The 21,490-nt window shown below is 35.8% G+C and overlaps 3 protein-coding genes across 5 annotated transcripts; all 3 read right to left on the reverse strand.

The window, feature by feature from the left end:
* Positions 1 to 236: 236 nt before the first annotated feature.
* On the reverse strand, positions 237 to 2,744 carry LOC122402295 (RNA polymerase I-specific transcription initiation factor RRN3). Its single transcript, XM_043404960.1, has 8 exons — positions 2,526 to 2,744; positions 2,188 to 2,391; positions 1,883 to 2,102; positions 1,706 to 1,811; positions 1,486 to 1,638; positions 942 to 1,427; positions 688 to 866; positions 237 to 627 (listed from the first exon to the last, which is right to left on the reverse strand). The coding sequence occupies exons 2-8, from the start codon at positions 2,389 to 2,391 to the stop codon at positions 278 to 280; spliced, it is 1,698 nt and encodes a 565-aa protein (XP_043260895.1). The 5' UTR covers positions 2,526 to 2,744; the 3' UTR covers positions 237 to 277.
* A 1,830-nt stretch (positions 2,745 to 4,574) lies between these two features.
* Positions 4,575 to 10,879, reverse strand: LOC122402290 (diacylglycerol lipase-beta-like). 2 transcript variants are annotated; one of them, XM_043404953.1, is made up of 14 exons: positions 10,280 to 10,879; positions 9,205 to 9,303; positions 8,622 to 8,834; positions 7,704 to 8,020; positions 7,308 to 7,451; positions 6,778 to 6,946; positions 6,583 to 6,706; positions 6,371 to 6,514; positions 6,157 to 6,268; positions 6,009 to 6,101; positions 5,752 to 5,906; positions 5,313 to 5,459; positions 5,112 to 5,236; positions 4,575 to 5,047 (listed from the first exon to the last, which is right to left on the reverse strand). In XM_043404953.1, exons 2-14 carry the CDS (start codon positions 9,297 to 9,299, stop codon positions 4,870 to 4,872), a joined length of 2,016 nt encoding a protein of 671 aa, XP_043260888.1. In that variant the 5' UTR covers positions 9,300 to 9,303; positions 10,280 to 10,879; the 3' UTR covers positions 4,575 to 4,869. The 2 variants fall into 2 exon arrangements, with proteins under 2 accessions (XP_043260888.1, XP_043260889.1); XM_043404954.1 differs by lacking the exons at positions 9,205 to 9,303; positions 10,280 to 10,879 and having other exon boundaries at positions 7,704 to 7,979; positions 8,622 to 8,751.
* Positions 10,880 to 13,008: 2,129 nt separating this feature from the next.
* Positions 13,009 to 21,031, reverse strand: LOC122402294 (ran-binding protein 9). Of its 2 annotated transcripts, XR_006259507.1 has the most exons (8): positions 20,796 to 21,031; positions 18,619 to 18,974; positions 18,357 to 18,544; positions 18,167 to 18,279; positions 17,498 to 17,920; positions 17,103 to 17,423; positions 16,757 to 16,940; positions 13,009 to 16,071 (listed from the first exon to the last, which is right to left on the reverse strand). XR_006259507.1 is itself a non-coding variant. In XM_043404959.1 (7 exons), the coding sequence occupies exons 1-7, from the start codon at positions 20,992 to 20,994 to the stop codon at positions 16,807 to 16,809; spliced, it is 1,734 nt and encodes a 577-aa protein (XP_043260894.1). In that variant the 5' UTR covers positions 20,995 to 21,031; the 3' UTR covers positions 16,561 to 16,806. The 2 variants fall into 2 exon arrangements, 1 of the variants encoding a protein (XP_043260894.1); XM_043404959.1 differs by lacking the exon at positions 13,009 to 16,071 and having other exon boundaries at positions 16,561 to 16,940.
* Between the last annotated feature and the right edge of the window lie 459 nt (positions 21,032 to 21,490).

Consider the following 21,490-nt stretch of genomic DNA (forward strand, 5'->3'; position numbering starts at 1 on the left):
TATATTTATAAATTGAAATACTAATATAATTAATTTGAAATAGGGAAATTTTATATAGTAATGCAACAGATGAAACAATATGCTGTAACAATTATTTAAAACAATTATAACAGTAATATTTAAAATCATATATCCTTTGAATTTCATGCGAATTGCAAGATTTTCAAATTTTTGAAGATTTCACAGGTTCATAAAATATCATTGTTACGAATAATTGATTTATTTGAAAAGGTGGTTACAAATAAATTCAAAGTACATTAACTTCGAAAAAAATGTTCTATTCAGTCATATATTCTATGTCTTCTTTATGTTTAATATTTGATTTATGGTCATTACTACTAGTAACATTATCGCGAAATAAAGAAATTAATTGCTGTCCACTTCGATGCAATGTATAAGAACTAAATGGGAAAAAATTCTCAGCTGTAATTGTTGCTGTCTTTTCACTACCGAATATAGGAAGCTGACTCCGCGTATTATTTTCGATTATAGTATAACAATATGCCAATTGATACATTCGTGTTATTTCCGCAAAATTATGAACAATTTCAGGGTGGCAGACTTTTAATGGATTTAACCTACAAGTTATAATTTTTGCTAAATCCATTTCTTGTAGATACAACATATCTGAAAATATATAAAAAAAAATTATTCCGATGCACTTTAATTAAAATGAAATGTACTTACATTTTTTTGAATTAGGAAAGTCATTATGCCTTTTAGTAATTATAAGAAATAGTGCTTGGCAGACAGAATAAAATACACTATGTTCTTTATTTTCGTCACGAATATATCTTAAGTGATCTTCCATATTAATATAATCGTGTATCCATCTGCACAATTTAAACTGTACCGTTTTCACTAATCTATTAAAAATACATACATAATAAATACACATATATGCACTAATTAAAAAATAGTATACAAGAATAACTAATTACCCGGCTGTGATAAAATTTGCTGTAACTAATAAACTAGCAATGTATGCCACAGATGATTGGCGTATAATAGGAGGTATATTAGGATTTGATACTTTATTCCATAACCAATCTACAAATGCCTCCACAACAGCTGTTTTAAAACTACAAATATAGAATATAATATACTGAACAAATTGACTTGCATGAGTAGGTAATATTACTGTTTCAAATATTTGTAATATATCGAAATAAAGACTTTTTAAAGATTCTATTTGCAAGACTCCTTCAAGAAAACAGGAGTTATGCATGTATTTCAGAATCAGCGTCATACACACATCCAATTTATGAGCTATTGGATGTATTTTATCTGTTTCTGTTATATCATTGTCTTCGACAATATTATTCTCATTACCAAATGTGCTGTCGCATTCACTACTATCATCTATCAAGTCTTCATCCTTATTATCTGTCTCTAAACGTGGTATGTTTACATCCAATACCATTAACCTACAACAGAAGATGTTTAATTTCTATCTCGATCATAAAATACCACATTAAATATTACCTGTTAATAATTAGAGACAGAATATCCGATCGTAATTGTGGCGCGTATTCGAATATTTGAATCAATGCATAAACATAAACTTCATGAATATGAGTCCCGTGAACAATATATGGAAATCTTCCTCTAAGCGATTGCAATAGTAGCTTACTTGACCTAAAAAAAATCATTTATTCATAAATTATATACAGTGTCTGAACAAAATTTATTAGTAATTTCTTACATTGGCACAATTTTCAAAATTTTGCAAAGTACATCATGTATGTGACTTAATCTCTGAACATCTTCTTCCCTACACTGTCCAGCTTCCCATTCCACATCATTTTCATCTAAACAAAATAGAAATGTTAGTCGAAGACAGATGTTTCACAAAACATTTAAATATTACTGTAAAACATACCTGGTTTGAATTGTTCAACTAAATTATCTATAACATATTTAGCGTAATATATTTGCATACAAATTAAATCTTCCAGAAATGCTTTATACGCGGATGTTACTTCTAGCGAACGATTTGTCCATTTTAATTGCAAAAGTGTTTCTATAAATATTTTATGAGTGGGACCAAGCAATGATATACATTGTCTTACATTTGCCAAAAATTCTTTCAAGTCTGTATCCTACAATTGAATACAGTGGAAGGTAATTTGTTAATATTCGTAATTAGATAAAAATAATAAAAATTATGTTTCTACACACAGGTACCTTCATATTTGAGTCACGTAGAATATGTATTAAATCTTCGTAATCTTTAGTTCCATTGCCAGTTTCAAAATTATATATAATACTTTTCAGATTCTTTGGAAGCTTGAAATATACTCTATTTGACTGTCTAATTAACTGTGACCTAACTCCGGGAGCTTTTAAGATCGATGACACACTGCTAACTCTTGAAGAAATAACTGACATCTGTTTGAAAAAACATATAATATTAAATGAAAGAATTTGTAATGTAAGTATCATACAATACTATTCTAATAAAGTATTTACGAAATTTGTTGTACCGGTATTAAAATTAATTAATATGATCGAGTGACACTTGCCTTATTTCTTGAAACTGTTACGCGTGCAAGTAACAAAATGAGGTTATGATAGAAAATAACAAAAAGCTTAGGTATTATTAACTTTCGGTTATATTTACAACTTTTTAATGTGTTAATATTATGCAATAACTTTGGATTATACGTCTGTTTACATTGTGAAATCGTATTATTGCACGGATATTACATTAACGAAAAATATTACAACATGCGTTCACTAACTCCATGTGGTCAAAGCGGAGCCGAATAGCCGATCTCGACCAATGCCGACTGCCGACAATCTAGATTATCGATTCGTTCTTTCGATATATATTTTTGATAACTCGAATCGTCGATATTTATTCAAACATTCGATTATTGTATTTGTTACGAAAGTTGTTTGTTGGTTGTAAATTTTAAAGACGTTGTGTATAAGTTTACAAACTTTGAATTAATAATTTTGTGCATACATCTCGTGTTTCTTAAAATACCGTAAGTTTTTTTTAACACTAGATTGCCCGAGGAAGTCATTTCGACTGCTTTTTAATTTCAATTAGAAAAACAATTATGCATATAATGACACAATTTCTTAGAATTTTGTGACTTTTTGCAGTACATATAAATGAGTTTATTAATAATTGTAGTTACCTCCCCCCTCCTTCATTTCCGGTATATGTGTTATACCTATATTGGTCAAAAGCAGTCATTTTGACTGCTTGGGAAATTTTAAATAATCAAATGACCCTTATTATTGAATTGAGTACATTTCTTATATGACCAGTTCGACTCTGTATTGAAATAACAGTTTTCATTTTTTTTCGATTACCAACACATGATAACATACAAGTACATGATAAATTGTCGATTTGGGCGTACCTAACCCAGACCTAACCCAGACCTAACCTAGACATAACCCAGACCTAACCCAGACCTAACTCAGACCTAACCCAGACCCTAGATCTGGGTTAGGTCTGGATTAGATCTGAGTTAGATCTGAGTTAGGTCTGGGTTAGGTCTGGATTAGATCTGAGTTAGCTCTGGGTTAGGTCTGGATTAGATCTGAATTAGATCTGGGTTAGGTCTGGTTTAGGTCTGGGTTAGGTCTGGGTTAGGTCTGGATTAGATCTGAATTAGATCTGGGTTAGGTCTGGTTTAGGTCTGGGTTAGCTCTGGGTTAGGTCTGGATTAGATCTGAATTAGATCTGGGTTAGGTCTGGTTTAGGTCTGGGTTAGGTCTGGGTTAGGTCTGAATTAGTTAATAATCCAAATTATCTTAACCCTTTGCACTCCTATGTCGAGTGTGATTCGACATCAATTTTGATCTCAGGAGCACCTTCGTCAAGTCTCACTCGACATTCTTTCAAGTCCAAACCAAACAGATATCATACACTTGGAAATTACAAAATACAACAACAGTGTAAATGAGACCTAACCCAGACCTAACCCAGACCTAACCCAGATCTAATCCAGACCTAACCCAGATCTAATCTAGATCTAATCCAGACCTAACCCAGATCTAATCCAGATCTAATCCAGACCTAACCCAGACCTAACTCAGATCTAATCCAGACCTAACCCAGATCTTATCCAGATCTAATCCAGACCTAACCCAGATCTAATCCAGATCTAATCCAGACCTAACCCAGATCTAATCCAGATCTAATCCAGACCTAACCCAGACCTAACTCAGATCTAATCCAGACCTAACCCAGACCTAACCCAGACCTAACCCAGACCTAACCCAGACCTATTGATAAATTGCAGTTTCTCAATAAGCTAAAGTAGTACTTGTTATTCGAATCTTTATGCAGTTATACTTGTTCTAACAAGTTGTTTATTTTATTTCTGCGCCCTAAATTCATAATATTAAAAATTAATTTTAAACAAATTTCTTTACACATTAGTTAATCTTTCACAATGCAGTCAGTTTGACTGCTTTTGGGCAATATAGGTATATGTATACTAAGTTTCAGTCTTTCTAGTGTTAATAATATTCAATACAAACAGCTCCTTTATCGTTCGAAGACTGATATTATTCGTTCTAATTAGATAATATTAAGAGAATAACACAAATAATACTGAAGTATAATTTTTATTTCGTTCTTTTCCGAGAATTGATATAAATAACCATAGTATCGTTTTCGAAAATAAAATTTATAACTCCGACGCCATGATGGAATAAAAATATTTTCATTCTTTCGTACGAAGGCACGCAGATCAATTGTAACAAGTTTGTAAACAGTCTTGTCGCTTCTGACAACTTGATTTACAACGAAAATGAGTTTTCTACTCAATTTGAAAGTTTTCTGTATCTAGTTTTTATCATTTCTTCGTTATCACAATTGGAAAATCGTATCTTTGGATTATGTCAGGGATTTAAATAGTGTGGTACGTTATTTTGTTCCGCGAGTATATTCGTTAGTACTCGATCCAAACGATCCGGCAAATGATCCAGCAGCATTCGCGGCTTAACAGTCAATTCCCTAAATTCTTCCGCCTGTGCCCATCGCATCTCGTATTTTTTGTCCTTCGCTCGTTGTTTCTTGCTAAAAAAGAAATAAGCAACACGTATAATTACGAAACTACGCTGATACTAATAAAATAACAAACCTATTTCCTTCTGACTGTTTTCTCTCAGGCTTGCGTCTCACTATGTGAAGTATTTTGCCTGCTGTATACAATTGCACATTCGTGATCCTTCTTTTCGCAAAGTCTCTCTCATATATATTATTTTCCTACAATGCACGGAAAATGTTAGTCCCTTCACTTTCACGCGTAAAAATGATAAAAAAAAAAAGATTAATTATTCACTTCTATCCTCGACTCGTTTCGTTCATTGAGCAAAGGCGATCTTCCCACCGATGTGGTGATCACGTTGCAGTTGGACCAGGTCTTGTTTAGATCATTTTCAGGAATGCCAAATAACATATAGCCCAATCCATTTAAGACCACTCTATACTGAAAAGATAACGTTTATCATGTTACGTAATTATAAACATTCGTACAGATTTTTGTTTATCGACACTATGATTCATATTTTCGCTGTAGGTGCGTATCTTATCCACTTTCTCCATTAGAACGGTATACGAGCCTCAGTTTTAAATCAAACTCGCTATCTACTTCACTTTCTAGTAAACTGGGAGTCTTGATTTTACTTTCCCGGCGGTTATCGAACATTCCACGTAACAGAGTTGGAAGCACAGCAATTGTCCATCCTCTCCAACGCGTCGAGAAATTTGAAAGACTATACCTTGGGCAGCCGGCAGGCACGGAGTCTCATGAGCATAGATGTTCTCAAATTTTCTATAGAGTGAACGCTTAGCCTCATTACTAAGTCATTTCCAAGTCCTATCGTTACCACAAATTCTTCCGTTATTTTAGCAACTTCTCGGGAGACGAGGCCCGCTGATCAGAAAGGTTTTTTTCTAATTAAAAAATCCTTCTTAAGAGTAAGAATTTGTAACAGTAATTTCACCAACAATTATTAGTATTTTCTAGAGTATGTACCTGGCGTGGAGAATGCATAGACCTTTAGATTAGGGTACCGAGGTCGCAGCAAAAATCCCAAGAGAATGGCTAATCCGGCACCTAGGCTATGGCCTGAAAATAGAACAATGTTAGAATCGAGTTATCGTCGCATCATTTCTGAATTTACCTGTAAGTATTAAATTATAACGAGGATTCATAGTGAACGCGTGCTCTAAAATTTTGTTATCGTCCAACTCTTTTAGAATTATCTTTGCACCGATTAGCATTGCTCTGTGCGCCTGTAAAAGAGGAAAAATTACATGGAATATCTGATGATACTAAAAATAACGTAACGCATAATGGTTATACGACTGTAATTTACCTGTATTACAAATGCTTACCATTGATCCTGGTGGAAGACCTTCGCATTCAAAAATGACGGAATCCGCTGTAAAATCTGTGATCAGATCACGTAACGATAGCGAACCTCGTATAGTAATGACGATACTGTTAGTCTTATGATCGTCTATTACAAAGAATGGTACCTGGTAACATTTTACAAAGATAAGCGTCATCTTCGTAACACAGAAAGAAACAAAAAATAATCACGAACCTCGCACAAACGATTTTTGAACGATGCGTATATGATATCGTCCGTGGACAAGTCCGATAAAACTTTCACGCCTGCTAAATAGCAATAGCAACAATTGTCGCCGGTAATTGCGGTACGTTTTCTTCTATAATTAAATTGCATTGATTAAAATATTCTATTTCCTGGTAAATATAAAATTTATTCTCTCACAGTTACCGAAAGCAAGTGCAGTAGGTCAGATTGTGTATAAGGCGGAAATATCCGGTACACGTGTACGTGTAAATGGCGATTAACCATCCGTAAGAAGCTATTGAAAGTTTTACGTAATGAAGCGCGTCCTCTAAAGACATCCAACTAGGCGCGTCTGACATAATGGCAGATAAATCTATAACAAAAATTATGCTGTAATAATTAACGCCGTGCATACATTAGACCAAAAAGAATGATAATTAGGGTGGTAGTTTCCTCCGTTTATGATGTTTGAAAGTTTGTTTTATAAGGTCTTAATTAGGGTTGAGAAACTCTATGACATAATGTCTGCAGGTGGCCATTTCGAGGCACTTCCTGTGAGAGTGAGCAATTGCATATTACTGGAGTATGTAGTTATACGAATGGCTATGTTCGAGAACAAGGTCAAATATGTGAACTATATGAACGTTTCTATGTCTCTAAAGTCTATGGTTTATGTTTATTATTAGTAAAATAATTCAGTTGAGGATTAAGGAAGGCAATATACATATGTATACCGTTAGTGTATCGTGGACGAACGAGGAGATTCAAACGTCGCAATTCGTGAGTTTCACGCTTCTGTTGAATTCTTAATAGAATGCAGCCCGCCATTACATCCGAGGGCACCAAGTCCGTTCCGCGGAATAGAGCGCCTATTATATCTAAAAAAAAATATTTTCATTATTATAGTGTAGGCTGTGACTAGACTGGATGGTGATCAGAACAATTGATAATCCAGAGGGATAACTTTCCAATCCAGTGGAGGATAATGGTGGTCGCCGGAAGGTCTGTTCTGACTACTGGTCTAGAAGAATCTTTATAGTACCACTATGAAAAGGACTTGTTAATTATCCATGATCCAATTTCAGTGTGGCAGGAGGACTCTTTCCAGGCCAGCCGTACCTATGTCTCACCAGCGCAATGTTGAAGAGTTTCGTCAGCTTTCTCGTCTTTGCGCAGCCACCAGAGGAACTTCATTCTGCGTAGCCACATGCCCGAAACTTTCGTATGCTCGGCTAACGTGTCCAGATCTTTGTCGGCCAAGGAGCCCAGAGGGTCGAAGATCAACGCTAGACCGAAGATAGTGAGACCTATGAGGATCCAGTCGAAAAGCACCAGAGCTTGGACGACGGTGGTCGTGTAGTGATCGTAACCGCACTCGACCCTATCCCCGAACATCCATAAGCTCCCTAAAACGTTCCAGAATATCTCGGGTAGAAGCAGTAATATCCTGTGGAATTGCGAAAATATCTCACTCTTGATGGAAATATTTCAAACGAATTTTAAGAATATACTTCGACTATACGACTGTTTCCAGAGACAATATTTGAGCATTTTTACTCTGACAGATATTTCGTATTTTTTTTTATTACCGAATAGAACAAAGTCCAACACCCGAGCCAACCAGCTCGACTAGTTAAAGACATTGCATTTCGTGTCTTCTGAAAAACTTGATGCATATGTAGATTTGAACGTATACTTCTGACAGTCTCTTTTGCTTGTTCCTACATTACATATGTACATACGTGTCGTTTGAGATGAAATCTGAATTTTTTAAAATCAATGACGAAAGAGAGACTTTTCCTATTTTGTAGGAGACTTTGTATTATTCGAGATGGGTGGGACGTTTTTGTTGGACGTTGAAAACAAATTACATCACTAAATCTCATAAAAAGTTAATTCTCTGCTCTGAAACGCATTTTTAAAAGAGTTAATAACGCGAACGGCTCGTCGAAAACACGAACCGGTTCACAAAAGACATCGTGCGATACGTCGGGATGAAAATCGATCTTTAAAATGTAAATTGCTGTTAATTTAAAACGCGTACTCACTTGACTGTCAGGAGTGGTTCGACGAATTTACGAGCGCGCGTTTCCATGATAGATCCTTTCGCGCTGTGCCTAACAATGATCAGCATAAAAAGTATTGTTACAGCGAGGAACGCAACTTGTCCCAAAAGGTACACGCGAACCAATTCGCCGCCTAATCGACAACTCCATGTGTACTGGTAATATCTACCGCAAGCACTTCCAATAAGAATTAACCTGTTAACAGATCAATTTACACCTAACATACAACCACGTTTTTTGTTAAATAACATTATAATAACAGTGTCTCTAAAATATGAAAGACCCGATGACGAGATTCAATTATACAGGGAATTCATCGAGTAAAGAAAAACAAACCTGTACTCCGAAATGCTAATTCGAAAATATTGACCGAGGTATTTAACTAGCACCTTATAAATTTATATTTAAGTATGATAATATAAAATAAATACCGTCGATATATTGTACGTATGTAAAATATATTCATGGCAATAGCGTGCATAAATTAACACGCGATGGAATTCGAGCTACGAGTTACCGAAGTATTTATTCTCGCAGGTACCAAAAATTTTATTTTTGTACTTACCACACGGTTCGAATGAAAATTTCAAACAGACCCGGATACACTAGATCATCGGTCGCAGCCAGCCATTTTCTTCCAAAAAGTTTTATCGCAGGCATTTCTCTGTAAAGCGCACGGATGAGTAAAATTCGCTTGAAACGCGGAAGCAATCGAGCTACAAATGTACAACGAATCTCAGCTCTGCTTAATGGCCGTGTGATTGTGTATCGCGAAGTGGCTCGAAGAATTTCTTTAAATCTACGTTCTCAACGTTTTGTGATAACGCAGAATCTTGAACGGAATTCATCATTATCTTCGTATTGCTGTGTGTACGGATGAATGTAGAATTTTGTGAGATTTGGTGAACCCGAGTATGTATCAACTGCAACTGTATTTCTGTGATCGTGAACCACGGATCAGAGAAAGCGCTGAGAGAAAGTCTTTGTCTATCCTACATCTGAGATTATTGACATAACGTTCCCGTCGTAGCTGGACGCGCGAGGTTATCGGTCGTTGAAAGATCTTTTTAATTTTTATTCAGTTTTATTTTTGAAAATAATTTTTAACTCCGCGCGTTCACCAGCGACTCTTGTTCATGGAACTGCCGATGAATAATTCAGTAATTACGCAGTAAACATCATTAGCCGCTCTTGGACATGTTCTTTATTCGCTCTTACATTATGACTAGATTATTCGTCTGTAATGATCAGCGAACGCGACGCTGTTGCATATTTAATCGCTTTTTCTCGCGAAACCTTCGATCGCGTGTCATACAAGGATAGTTATCGATCGTTTCACAATAGCATTTTGACATACTTCCCTATGGGGTTTATTATTATTTAAACTAAGGTTGTAGACCTTCTTGAAACGAAAAAGATTACAGGAGAGTTCGAATCGTGTCATAATCGTTCGATGCAATAATTTCACGGCAATTTAACAATGTTATAGTGGAAACGACGTATACGCGAATAATGATGCGTTTGCGTTTATAAATGCATACTCGAGGTAATTCGTATCTACCTAGAATCTTATATCTTAGTTGAATTGTTTTTTCTACATTATTTGAATTAATTTCAATTGTATTTTCCAGGCACCTTACCAGAGACACGTTTTGGGACGCTCGAAGAACTCAATATCCCAGTTTTCACGATCACTTTGGTACCCCGGATCGCCACAGTGGGAAATAGTTACGAGATTCTATTCTAAACGGGGAAGAAGGATTGTCTGGCGTGCACCGCGACTCATAATCGCGTTCGAACGCGATCGATGCTCGATTGCCGCGATCCCACCGATCGACGGAGACTGTGTCAGCACCGAAAACCGCTGAGGCAAGCACGAGGAAGAATGCGAACGAGCGCTCGCCGTGCCCCCCACGGTGGAACCACCGGTGGACAGAAAGAACCGGGGCGGTGTGCAAATTAGATAAAAAACTGCACTCGGATCGGCGAACTGTCCACACAATGCGCACGGAAACCCGTTCACCTTGTTTCGTAGCACCCTACGCTGAATCTCGCGAGAGCTGGTTGGCGGGGACTGTCCAGCCGCGGCCAGAACTTTCCCTTCGTTCCTCTCGATAACACGTTCCTCCGCTTACGAAAAAACCAATGACTCCTCGCGGGGATAAAAACCGATGGTAGGGAGCAGCTGGGCACGCAGGTGCCCCTGTATCCCACGATTGCAGCAACCTCCCAGTCTCTACTTTACACGAAAATTATGAAACGAGATTGCCTCCCGATTATTACGTTACCTTGTTGATGCTGAGTTCGCCGAAAATTACTTTCCATCGATTACCATGATCTCGCGGAGGTTGCTGTCAACAGGAGGATCGAAGGATCTATCCTCCTTTAACAATACAACCTATTAAACTGATGGTATAAAAGAAATCAGGGATCCTTTGAATAAACATGATTAAACTAAATAGAAATAACGTCGATTGCTGTCGTTACGGGACACCGTCGACTTCTACTTTGTTTTCTGCATGTACATATGTAGTTTCGCTGTATATCTATTTGATTATATACGTCAATCTATTTCATAAAGTTAACCTAAAGCTTATTTTTGTAATTAAACAGGAATCTACTACTGTATCTAAGACTGCGCTGCCATCTACGGTAGAACGTCCAAGCTCGTCGAGAAATCGTTCTGGTCGTTGTCGCTAGAGGGCGACGCTGGCGAATTCTATGGCGTTCAAACATTCGTTGTTTTCATCGTAATCGAATCCAAGACGAAATCCTTCCAATATCCTTCCACACCGCAGACGAGATATTTAACAGGTATTTATCCACATCTCCTGCAACTATAAATAATACAGATAAAAGAATGGTCTGTTTAAAAGAAAAAACAAATGGTATCTCGGGGTGTATTTTGAAATAACGAGAGCAGCACGATTCAACGAACAATATCTCCAATATTGTTCGCAAGATACTCGTGGCTCTCTACCTATAGTACAGAAAAAACGTTTAACATTAAAAGTTGATAAATGTTTCGCACATTCTCCTAGTCTTTTTCCCATCATTCATTCGTTGATTCGATTAATTTGCTTTCTGGGCATATTGGATGGCCCCCATAAAGCGCTACAAGCTATTTTCTTAAGAAAATTCTCTTTCCGTATTTTACAGCACATCGAGACATTTTCTCTAATACATGGTGTACAGATGCCTGACAAAGTTATGCATAATATAACGCCTATTCGAAACACTTCATATTTTGCACGACAGAAGAAATACGATTAAAAAATAAATTCGTAGCAGCAGGGATCAAAGCGAATCAAAAGCAATATGTTTCAGGATAGAAATCACTTTATTAAATATTATAAACAAATAAATAAATTTTTCTATCAATTTGGAATGGAAAACACGCAATCGAGTCCGCTTTACTTCGTAAAACCAAGAAAAACGATACTTCTATTTCACGGCAATAAATTTCGTATCTTCGCAAAAGAATTTTTCCTAAAAAATATTAGCTAGTTCGATCAATTTTTATTAGATGGTCTTCGAATGGATAATTAAAAATAGCCCGAATAAGGTTATGTTTAGATTCGTTTTAATCGGGAAAACCACGCTAATTTATGGATAATGCACTCGCAAATATAGAATGAGGAATAGAACATATTTATCTTTATTAATGTGCATCATATTTTTTTCGACCGTACGAGCCGAGGAAAAATCATTTTCTATAATTCGGGGGGACTGCTTGTATTTTCTGTTCGTTGCAAAATACGAAAGTGTTGTATGTGTGTTTAAAACAACTATCCTGGAATGCAATAATTGTATAGCATTCCCGTTCGAGAGAATAAAGGCTCCCTGGTTATCTGGGATGGTTGGCAGTGGTAACATACATATGTATATTTTACATCAAAGGTTTTCGTCAAACATTAAAATATGGAAAAAACAATTTCATAACCGATTCCAATAGTTTCTGAGCAAAATAGCTTGACATACTTCGTGCAACGCTTCGACTATGTATGCCAACGTACACACACACGCGCACATATATTCATACATATTCGATATGTGTGCCAATACAAATACATTATACATAAAATAATAAACTTTTACGCTAATCATACGATTTACTTCTTTCGTTTTCATTTATACACATATACATGTTTATATATACCTCTACATACATATATGCATACGCATAGACGCACATATGACGTATTATAATAATACACTATGTCGCATATAAAAAACAATTACTTATAGTAGAATACAAGATTGTTTCATACATATACATATACATACACAAATGTATATACGTATGTAAATGCATATGTATTACGTACGTATATATATATATATATATATTTATTTATTTACTTTTTTTTTTATTACTTATTAATTTGTTCGTTTTAATTAATTGAGTGTCAATTTCCGTCGTCGTTAGTTAGTATTAGAATTGTTATTACTATTATTAATCGCGCCTTAGTTCGTTATTTCGTTTCATTTTTAAATATTATTTAATCGTTCCCTCGTTCCGTCATTAAATTTTTCCCCGCACAAAACATTTTTACAACTATCGATCATCTCGATCGGATTAAGAATGACTAAGAATTCGTAATAGAAGAGTATCGATTATCGAAAATCAAAACTAAATTTTAATTTTATCAAAACCTCGTTCATATTTAAATTATTTATACAGCTAACTGTTCGAATAAGAAAAACTCTTTAAATTCAGAAACTTAATCGTATCTTTTAAAAGTACGGTGAAATAATTTGTCGTTAATTAACTAAAAGTTTATCGAGAAAACGCAAAGTGGTTTAGAAAATATAATAACGAAACTTAACAGTGAAACGAAAAGATAGAAATACAAAACGCCACTTCTTTTACAACGTTCTCTTTAATTATACAACTTTTATTAATTTTATCATATAACTGTCATAATTTTCGATTTTTTTTTTACAATAATTTAGGATTATGTTATCGTTAACGCATGACCTCTTTAACCGAATAGAATTAACCGAAAAACAGTTAATAATCAATCGACGGCATTTATAACAATTAGTAAACAAGGATGCCAAAAGTGCAACAATAAAAAAAATGGTATAAATTTAATACAATTTAAGAAAAAAGTAATACAAAAAAAAAAGAGAATTACGATTAAAATTTATTGCTTCATCGTTACTGTGATGCTGTTATCGATTATGCGATCGACGTTAAGACTGAAATTTAATAACGTTAACACGAAACAATCTTTATCTTTCATTCTACCTTAATTACAATAATGACAAATAATCGAAGAATATTTCTTTTATATTTATAGTTTCGTTTATGAACTAACAATTGATACAAAAATCGACTCGTTGCCGACACGATTAGAAAGGCTACCCAGAATACCCCGACAGGGATTAATAACCGTAATAATTATCGACAAGACTTTTCTCGTTAATTTCATTCCACTCTCTTCTTCTTTTTTCATTTTTCTTTCTATTTTTTTTCTAAATAAAAATTACCCCCAATGACAACAATAACGAATGTCGGAGACATTAAAAATTTATCTTAAAAATAAAACGCAAATAAAATCAAATTACAATCATGACTGGCATTAAACGGGGACGTAAAAAATAAACTTAAAAGTTTTACATTAGATTCAAGAGGAAAGATTCGAAAGTTTAAAAATATACTCGAAACGTTTCATTTTTAAATTTAACCAAGCGACAAAGTTACGAGACCGTGTTTTTCGAACTGGCTGTCAAGATTTATCGAAATGTATTTAACTTAGTAGGTAGACTGTTTGCTATACTTTTTCTATCTTTTTCCTATCATGTTAAAAAGAATGGAGAAATGAAAAAGGACCTTCGACTTTGAACGACAGCTATTTCTGTACAAAATATTATCTCATAGAAAGTCGTTATCAAATGTTAGCGATATTATTATAGATTGTAATTCCAGAAATATCTTTTTTTTAAAATACAGTAGAGTTGCGTTCTATCGTCTCCTGGTCAAGTTTTCCTTCGCAACGCATTTCCATATATTTTATTACACTATACGGCAGAGATTCTTCGTGTTCACACTTCAAGTCCTCATATGTATAGCCATTTCCGAGAATTTTCCTCTCCTACAGGCCCGTTCTGCGGCGATATAACGCGACTCCACTGTACTTCGAACAGACAAAAACTTGACAACCACAAAACACAGTGAATTTCGACGAGAAACTGAAAATAAAATTATAATAATATTTTTCTCTACTCTCTTTAGCGTGTCGATAAATTATATAACAGAAAAGTAATTACAGAGCCGAGAAATAAATAGCAAAGATGCCCTTACTTTTTTCCACCAAGTCCCGTGATTATCCCCCTTAACGAAAGGACCCGTTACATATAAATAAAACTAAAATTTCATTAGAATGGCAATTATTAAGGAAGCGTTTGAGTGAAGTCTGTTCAACGAATTACGAAAGGATATAAAAAATGAAATTTAAAAAAAAACAAAAATATGAATTAAACAGCATCGCGAGGAGACGATCGATTGTTCCAATTGTTCGAAGGGTGGAGATAAAACGACTCTGATGTTTAAGGGTGGGTAACAGAGGACGAATGGGTATTTTGAACGATTACGGTTAGATAAAACAAGTTAAAAACCTACCTGAAATATTCATCGGTCCGTTCAAAACATATTTCAAACAGGGCGAAATATAAAAGCACGTTTTTTTACAATAATAATGGTACATCACGATAGCTGATAATGGGAACGAGGGAACTGCAGGGCTTAAAAAAAAAAAAAAAAAGAGAAAACGATCGACTCGATTGGCAGGTGTTAAAATCATAAGTCCTCGAGTTTATTTGCATCTTCCTGGTCTTCCATCACCATCGTTCTTCAACCTTGTTTTCCATCTCTTTCTCTTCGACTACGTTCCCGTTTTTCATCTTCGAAATTAATTCGTTTCGAGTTTTTAGTACTTTTAACGTTACAATTTCTCGCCTCGTGGTTCTGCATCTTAATCTTTAATCTTTCTCCTCTGCTCCTCGGCGTTCGTCATCGATTTTGATCTTAATCTCAAACTTTCAATTATATCCTTACGTTTTCTTGCTTATCGTTACTCGTGATCCATAGTTACGCTCTATGATCCTCTGGTCGTCTTTATTGGAAACTCTGTTGTTCAAAGTTCAACAGTGTCGTGCAGCGACCGTTCAGCATCATCATTATCCTCGTTCTCGTTCCCGTTGCCATAATATCGTGTACTTTTTGGTGGGTTTCGCGCGCATGTACGTGTATCATTCGTTCGTGTTAGGTGTGTGTATGTGTCCTGAGTGTGTGAGCGTGTGTTTGTGAGAGAGATCGAGACAGAGAGCCAACTGCCGGTAAAGCGGACTCTAGCTGAAGAGGCACGCAATGTCGCGATGTTGTTGCTGCAAAAGTATTCTCTGCTCCACGTTCCGTCTCCACATCCTGAAACAAACAATGTCGAGACAATCAGAATCTGTTCTCAGTTACTCCATTACCCATTACCAATCTCGTTCGTTGCGTTCACGACTCGTATGATCCTTGAGACTCTACTGTATATCGCTTTCACAAGGAAACATAGATCTCTAACAAATTTAAAAGTCATGGCTCAAACTTCATGACTTAGATTGTGATTAGATTGCAAACTTATAATTTGAAACAACATTCCAAAGAACCAAGCAAGCAAAGATTTGATTAAAACGTATAAAGAAAAAGATACAGGAATTAAATTAGAAATTCCGAAGTACATCGAGGACAAGACGAACAAATACGCAAATAAATCTTAAAAACAGATTCTAGATGAAAGACAGATGAGTAAACAAAAATTAAAATGCTTTATTATTATTTTTTTTCCTTACAAGAATGAATATACTTTATTATTGGCAATGAACAAAATTAATAAATGTATTTACTTAAATATGCATGATACCTTCTTATCACAAAATATAGCTTAGTTTAAAAATTTCGACGCTTCTTGTAACAATCCTTCTTATTGGCTTAACAACGATCGCATACGTGTTCACTTTACTTTGACGGCCCCGCATTTGATTATTTCACTCGACGGTCATAGAAGGACGTATCGACTATCCCCCAGCTTCTTGTAATCGTACGCGTTAAGAGAGTTACTAACCACACTCGAGCCGGCGGAAGAAGCAGACGTGGCAGCAGGGGTAGGCACCGTCAATATTGGATGATATTGTCTACAACAGCGAAACCGCATGCCCCAAGACCAGCACGAGACATCAGCCGCACCAGTTCCCTCGCGTGTGACGCAGCAACTTCCAATGGCGGTCGTCGTGGCAAGTTACTCGACTCTGGAACCACGTTAAGATCCAGTTATTACGTGCACCACTAAATCTAAAACTACATCCTGGTCCACAGACCACCAAACAGATTTTAACAGTCATTACAAAGAGTTGTCTAGATCAAGCAACGCATCTTTCAATAGATAGGTACCTAATTTATGTATCTCTCACCAAGTATAGCAGAATTTAGTCTCGCGCAAACGGTTTCTCTCTGTTGAGGGTCGAGCTGCCATCCGACCGGTGAATTCCACGGATTTGCATAAGCGAGAAGACTGAACGCATCCTGAAGCATCTTTTTGTTACTTTCATTCTTCCCGTGTTGCTGTCGCAGATGTATGGACTGAGAGTAAAGCTGCCTGCCGAATTCTAACATTTTCTCGATCGCTTGTTTATCCCCGCCACAAAGCTGCTTCTTGTTAGCTTTGTTCGATGTGTTTTCTGGATTGCAACTGCCGTTCTGTTGTTGCTGAATTTGATTGGTATTATCGATCTCTGAGAACAAGTCGAGTTTTCAATTTAGGATGTTGTAAGGAAAATGCGTAAAAATATTTTAATTGATAACTTACCCATATCGACGTCCTCCCCGTTCCGACATTTGTATCCGTTGGTATTTAAATCGCCATTCTGATAGCCGTTGTTGTTTCTAACGCCGTTCACGATATTCTCGTCCATGTCTACGTCGTCTTCGATCTGTCCATTCACGAATTGTTGCTCGGTGGAACCGTTGATCGTGTTGCTAATGTTCATCTCCTCGACGTTACCATTCGCTGAAGACTTGGTGTAAGCTTTCGTGGACTGTATAACACTGGTTTGATTAACATTCGAATTCTGACAAACCTCAGAATCGCTACCATTCACCATTTCAACAAATTGTCGACATTTCAAGGCGAAAAGAAGATTCGGATCCCGCTCGAGGAGTCCCGGATACAGTCGACTGGTTAATTCTATGGCCTCGCCCATTCTACCTGCTAGTACCAACTTCAGAATTCCTGAAACAAACATCACAAACAATACACTTTCCTTTACAACTGTATTTTTATCAGCATACACCAGCCAAGAACTCCGATTGGGTGGGTATCATCTAATTATTTAAAACAGTGTATTAAGAACAGGCTAACCCACTTACCTATCCATTAGATACACTGTTTACCTATTTAAATAGAAATGCATTCCATTTTGCAGAGTTAGTACATTATAAACAAAAGTATTGAAAACTAGGTTCGAGGAAGACTTACTTTGTCTATTTTTTATGGAGTTAAAATCTTCCTCGAATACCTGACCGGTACTGTTGGCAAATGCCTCTGCAGTAGCACAATAACCATGATGGACCAAGTATGTTGAAACCATTCTGCGAAACAAAGAGTTTTCCATTGTTTGAACGAAATCGATTTGGCGGTAATGTTTAAAAAAGAAAATTAAACTTACTTATGAAGAACCGCTTGCCACTGACCCTGGCCATGATCTGGTGTCGGGTAGTTTATGATTTGCATTCTTGTTCTAACACGGAGCTCGTTGAGCATATCGTCGATATCAAAGACAAAAGGTTCCTGACCGAAATTTGCATCCACCACTTCTCCAGGTGTTTGGAGACCAACGGTTGGATACAAATTTGGCTGCAAAAAAAAAGAAGAAAAGTTATTTTCTATATCTAGAAACTTTGTAAGGGAATTGAGATCCTCTTACGTACCGGAAGATCGGTAAAGGCGATACCAAGATTATGTCCGTTCTTTGTGTAAAAAGCATTGTTGTCAACGAGATTTACACCACAACCTATTACATCCCCCGTAGTAAATGTTGGCCCGTAAGGTTGTCCTGTTCCGGAGGAACAAAAGCTGTGCCCATCGTCGCCATGATATCCATACGAAAGCTTATCCCAACCAGGCAACCTATTTACATTGACTCCGTGACCGGACAGGCCGATTCCCATGTACCCGTCTCTGCCTTTACTGACTATTTTCACTTCAAAGTAATAGAGACCGCAAGCAGCTGGTATAGAGTGAGTTGTACGCACGCTTGCTGCATCCTTGTGAGTTTTTCCATACCCTGAAACATGCACATTACTTTTCAAATCAATATTCAAGTCAACGAAGATAATAACTTAACGATAATCACTTTATAAAAAGATTAAAACACAAACATCGGTTTAATCTATGTAATGTTTCAATACATACTTTTCTATACTAAAAAGATCACAAATTGAAGGTTGTCTGTGTATTTAAAATCAATTAAATTTGTTTGGATCAGCTGTATAATTACAATCATTATATTTAATTATATATAAAGCAATAATTAATGTGTCATAGTCGTTGCTGGTAAGTACAACTCATTACAATTTAAAGTTGTATCAATTAAACAAATAGAGATGTAATGAATCGAATTAAAGGGTCATTAGGTGTGATTAGGTGCGAGCAAGATTCCAGACAAATAGAAATTATTGGTAGTTTTGCAATACCAAGAATTCCAAGGTCATTTCGGTATTCGTTTTATAATTTTTAGAGACGCGGATAAATATTCTTAGAAATGTATGTCTCGCTAGAATGTATTAGGAAAATATAATGGTACATTATAGTGTATTTAATTGCAATTAAACGTATATGAAAAAAATCATGTTCGTTAAATTTCAATCTCTTGTGAACATATTTGTAGTGATCTATGTATTCTCTAAAAAGTACTCATTCTATATATTAAACATAAATAAACAGTTGAATAACAATTGAGTAATCAAGAAGGATTTGTGATAAATAATTAACAAATCACCAGCAGGATAAATTTACATATTTCATTACATATTTCTTTTCTATCAAAGCTTTCTAAAAACAATCAAGTTCAAACATAAGTTGTGCTATTTGATAAAAAAAGTGTACAACTTATTTCAATTCTATAATAAATATAAAACGCTTGTATTATTCGATAGGATAAATTATTAATTAATAATGCACACGACTGAAACTATTCCATGAAGTTTATTTATCGAAGAATGAAATTTCTGTAACAGTGTACAAAGAAATATCAACGACTTGTGCTTTATCTAATCGTAATATTTTGTAATCACTTTGCTAGAGAGCTAAAAATAATAATAATTAAAATGTTCATTTTGTTGGAATCAAAATAGTGACTATTATAGAGGCGATTCATTTTACAATAACCAAAAATATTAAGTTCTTTACGTAACAAACAAGTTACATTTGTTAAAAAAAAAATTATTCTTAACTATATTCGATGCTATCAATATTGTGTACTATCAGATATGAAAGAGAAAATTTTTAATATTTAAATAAGATGAATTTTGGAAATAAGCAAGCAGTAAAAGAAATATGTAATGTAAATATAGTTTGGTATAAATATGCACACTTGGAAATTAGTCGACATCGAAGAATAGGATGTAGAAGGAAAGGAGTAAGAGCGACAGAGAGAGAAAAGTAACTGTTCAACATCGCAGCTGTCATTGTCATTGGGCCTTCCCCTACGCAGATTCATTTTTTTTTTCTTTCCACGAATTTCATAAAAAATCGTTCCAAGCACAACACGTACTCCAGAGGAATTTCGAGCAGCGAGAAATATTTACGAAAAATCTTTGAACAAAATTCGAAATAGAAGGAACCGAGAGAAAGTCGAACGGAGACTACGACCGATCAGCTGATTCCTTTGTTTAGGTCGCTGACACACGCGAAACGGAGGCCCTGCCATTTTCAATCGATATTACAACTCCGTCAACGATTCGTCCGTATCGAGCAACAATCGAATCCTATTGGCCAGGATCGTTCCTCGATCCTTCGAATACAACAACTCGGAAAATTCTACACGACAATTTTCTAGGATGGAATGAAATTTCTGGCGAAGATCGGGGGAGCGATCCAAACGTACCTTTGTAATGAACACGAAGATTGTTTTGCGAGAGGCCGATGTAATTGTACTTGTCCTTGGGACTCCAGGACCTTGGCAGCGGTGTTTCCTCTTCGTTGACCATCGGATAGAGCAGCTTGAGGGGATCGACGGGCTGAGTTTGCCCGGAATTCATCTGAGAAGCCTCCATAACACTCCGTTCCTCGCTGGTGGCGGCCATCTTTCTCCTGAGCAGCCCCACTACTTTCGCCCGTGGACTGTGCTTGACTGACTGCGCAACGATCCTGCGCAACTCAGCATTACCTCTTGGTTTTATGAAATATATAATACATAGATAATATACTTGGTAATAATTCTAATGTTAATCTCTATACTGCCCCCTATCGTTCGATATAGCAATAATTAAATAATTAACGTACCTATAAAATCATAGTTCATGGCATTTAAATGACAACGAAATTCAACTTTGGCTGACTTGGTAAACAAACCATTAAAGAAAATTCTCCTTTAATTATCCTTTAAAATTCATTACGAAAACATTACCACGTTCCATGCTCTAATTAATTAGTTATTAGCGATAGATCCCTTAGAAGTCGCGTTAAATAGTTCGAAAAGGTATGCAGGCTTCCAGGTATTGATTAATAACTATTTAATAACGCATGCTATGGCTATGAAAAGTATCCTTGAATGTTGCCAAAGGTCCATACTACATTCTT

This window comes from Colletes gigas, unplaced genomic scaffold (genome assembly GCF_013123115.1).
Source record: "Colletes gigas isolate AHSC1104 unplaced genomic scaffold, ASM1312311v1 Colletes_gigas_Sc00034, whole genome shotgun sequence".
NCBI lineage: Eukaryota > Metazoa > Arthropoda > Insecta > Hymenoptera > Colletidae > Colletes > Colletes gigas.

Excerpts from the sequence above, each read along its gene's own strand:
- LOC122402295 (XM_043404960.1), bottom strand. The coding sequence starts at position 2,391 with ATGTCAGTTATTTCTTCAAGAGTTAGCAGTGTGTCATCGATCTTAAAA. Across the intron at positions 1,639-1,705 it reads ATTTTGAAAATTGTGCCAAT|GTCAAGTAAGCTACTATTGC; the intron begins GTAAGAAATTAC and ends GATTTTTTTTAG. Across the intron at positions 1,428-1,485 it reads CTGTCTCTAATTATTAACAG|GTTAATGGTATTGGATGTAA; the intron begins GTAATATTTAAT and ends CTTCTGTTGTAG.
- LOC122402290 (XM_043404953.1), bottom strand. The coding sequence starts at position 9,299 with ATGCCTGCGATAAAACTTTTTGGAAGAAAATGGCTGGCTGCGACCGAT. Across the intron at positions 7,452-7,703 it reads AACTCTTCAACATTGCGCTG|ATATAATAGGCGCTCTATTC; the intron begins GTGAGACATAGG and ends ATTTTTTTTTAG. Across the intron at positions 5,460-5,751 it reads GTGCCTGCCGGCTGCCCAAG|TATAGAGTGGTCTTAAATGG; the intron begins GTATAGTCTTTC and ends TTATCTTTTCAG.
- LOC122402294 (XM_043404959.1), bottom strand. The coding sequence starts at position 20,994 with ATGGCCGCCACCAGCGAGGAACGGAGTGTTATGGAGGCTTCTCAGATG. Across the intron at positions 18,280-18,356 it reads TGGCAAGCGGTTCTTCATAA|AATGGTTTCAACATACTTGG; the intron begins GTAAGTTTAATT and ends TTTGTTTCGCAG. Across the intron at positions 16,941-17,102 it reads ACTAAATTCTGCTATACTTG|AGTCGAGTAACTTGCCACGA; the intron begins GTGAGAGATACA and ends ACGTGGTTCCAG.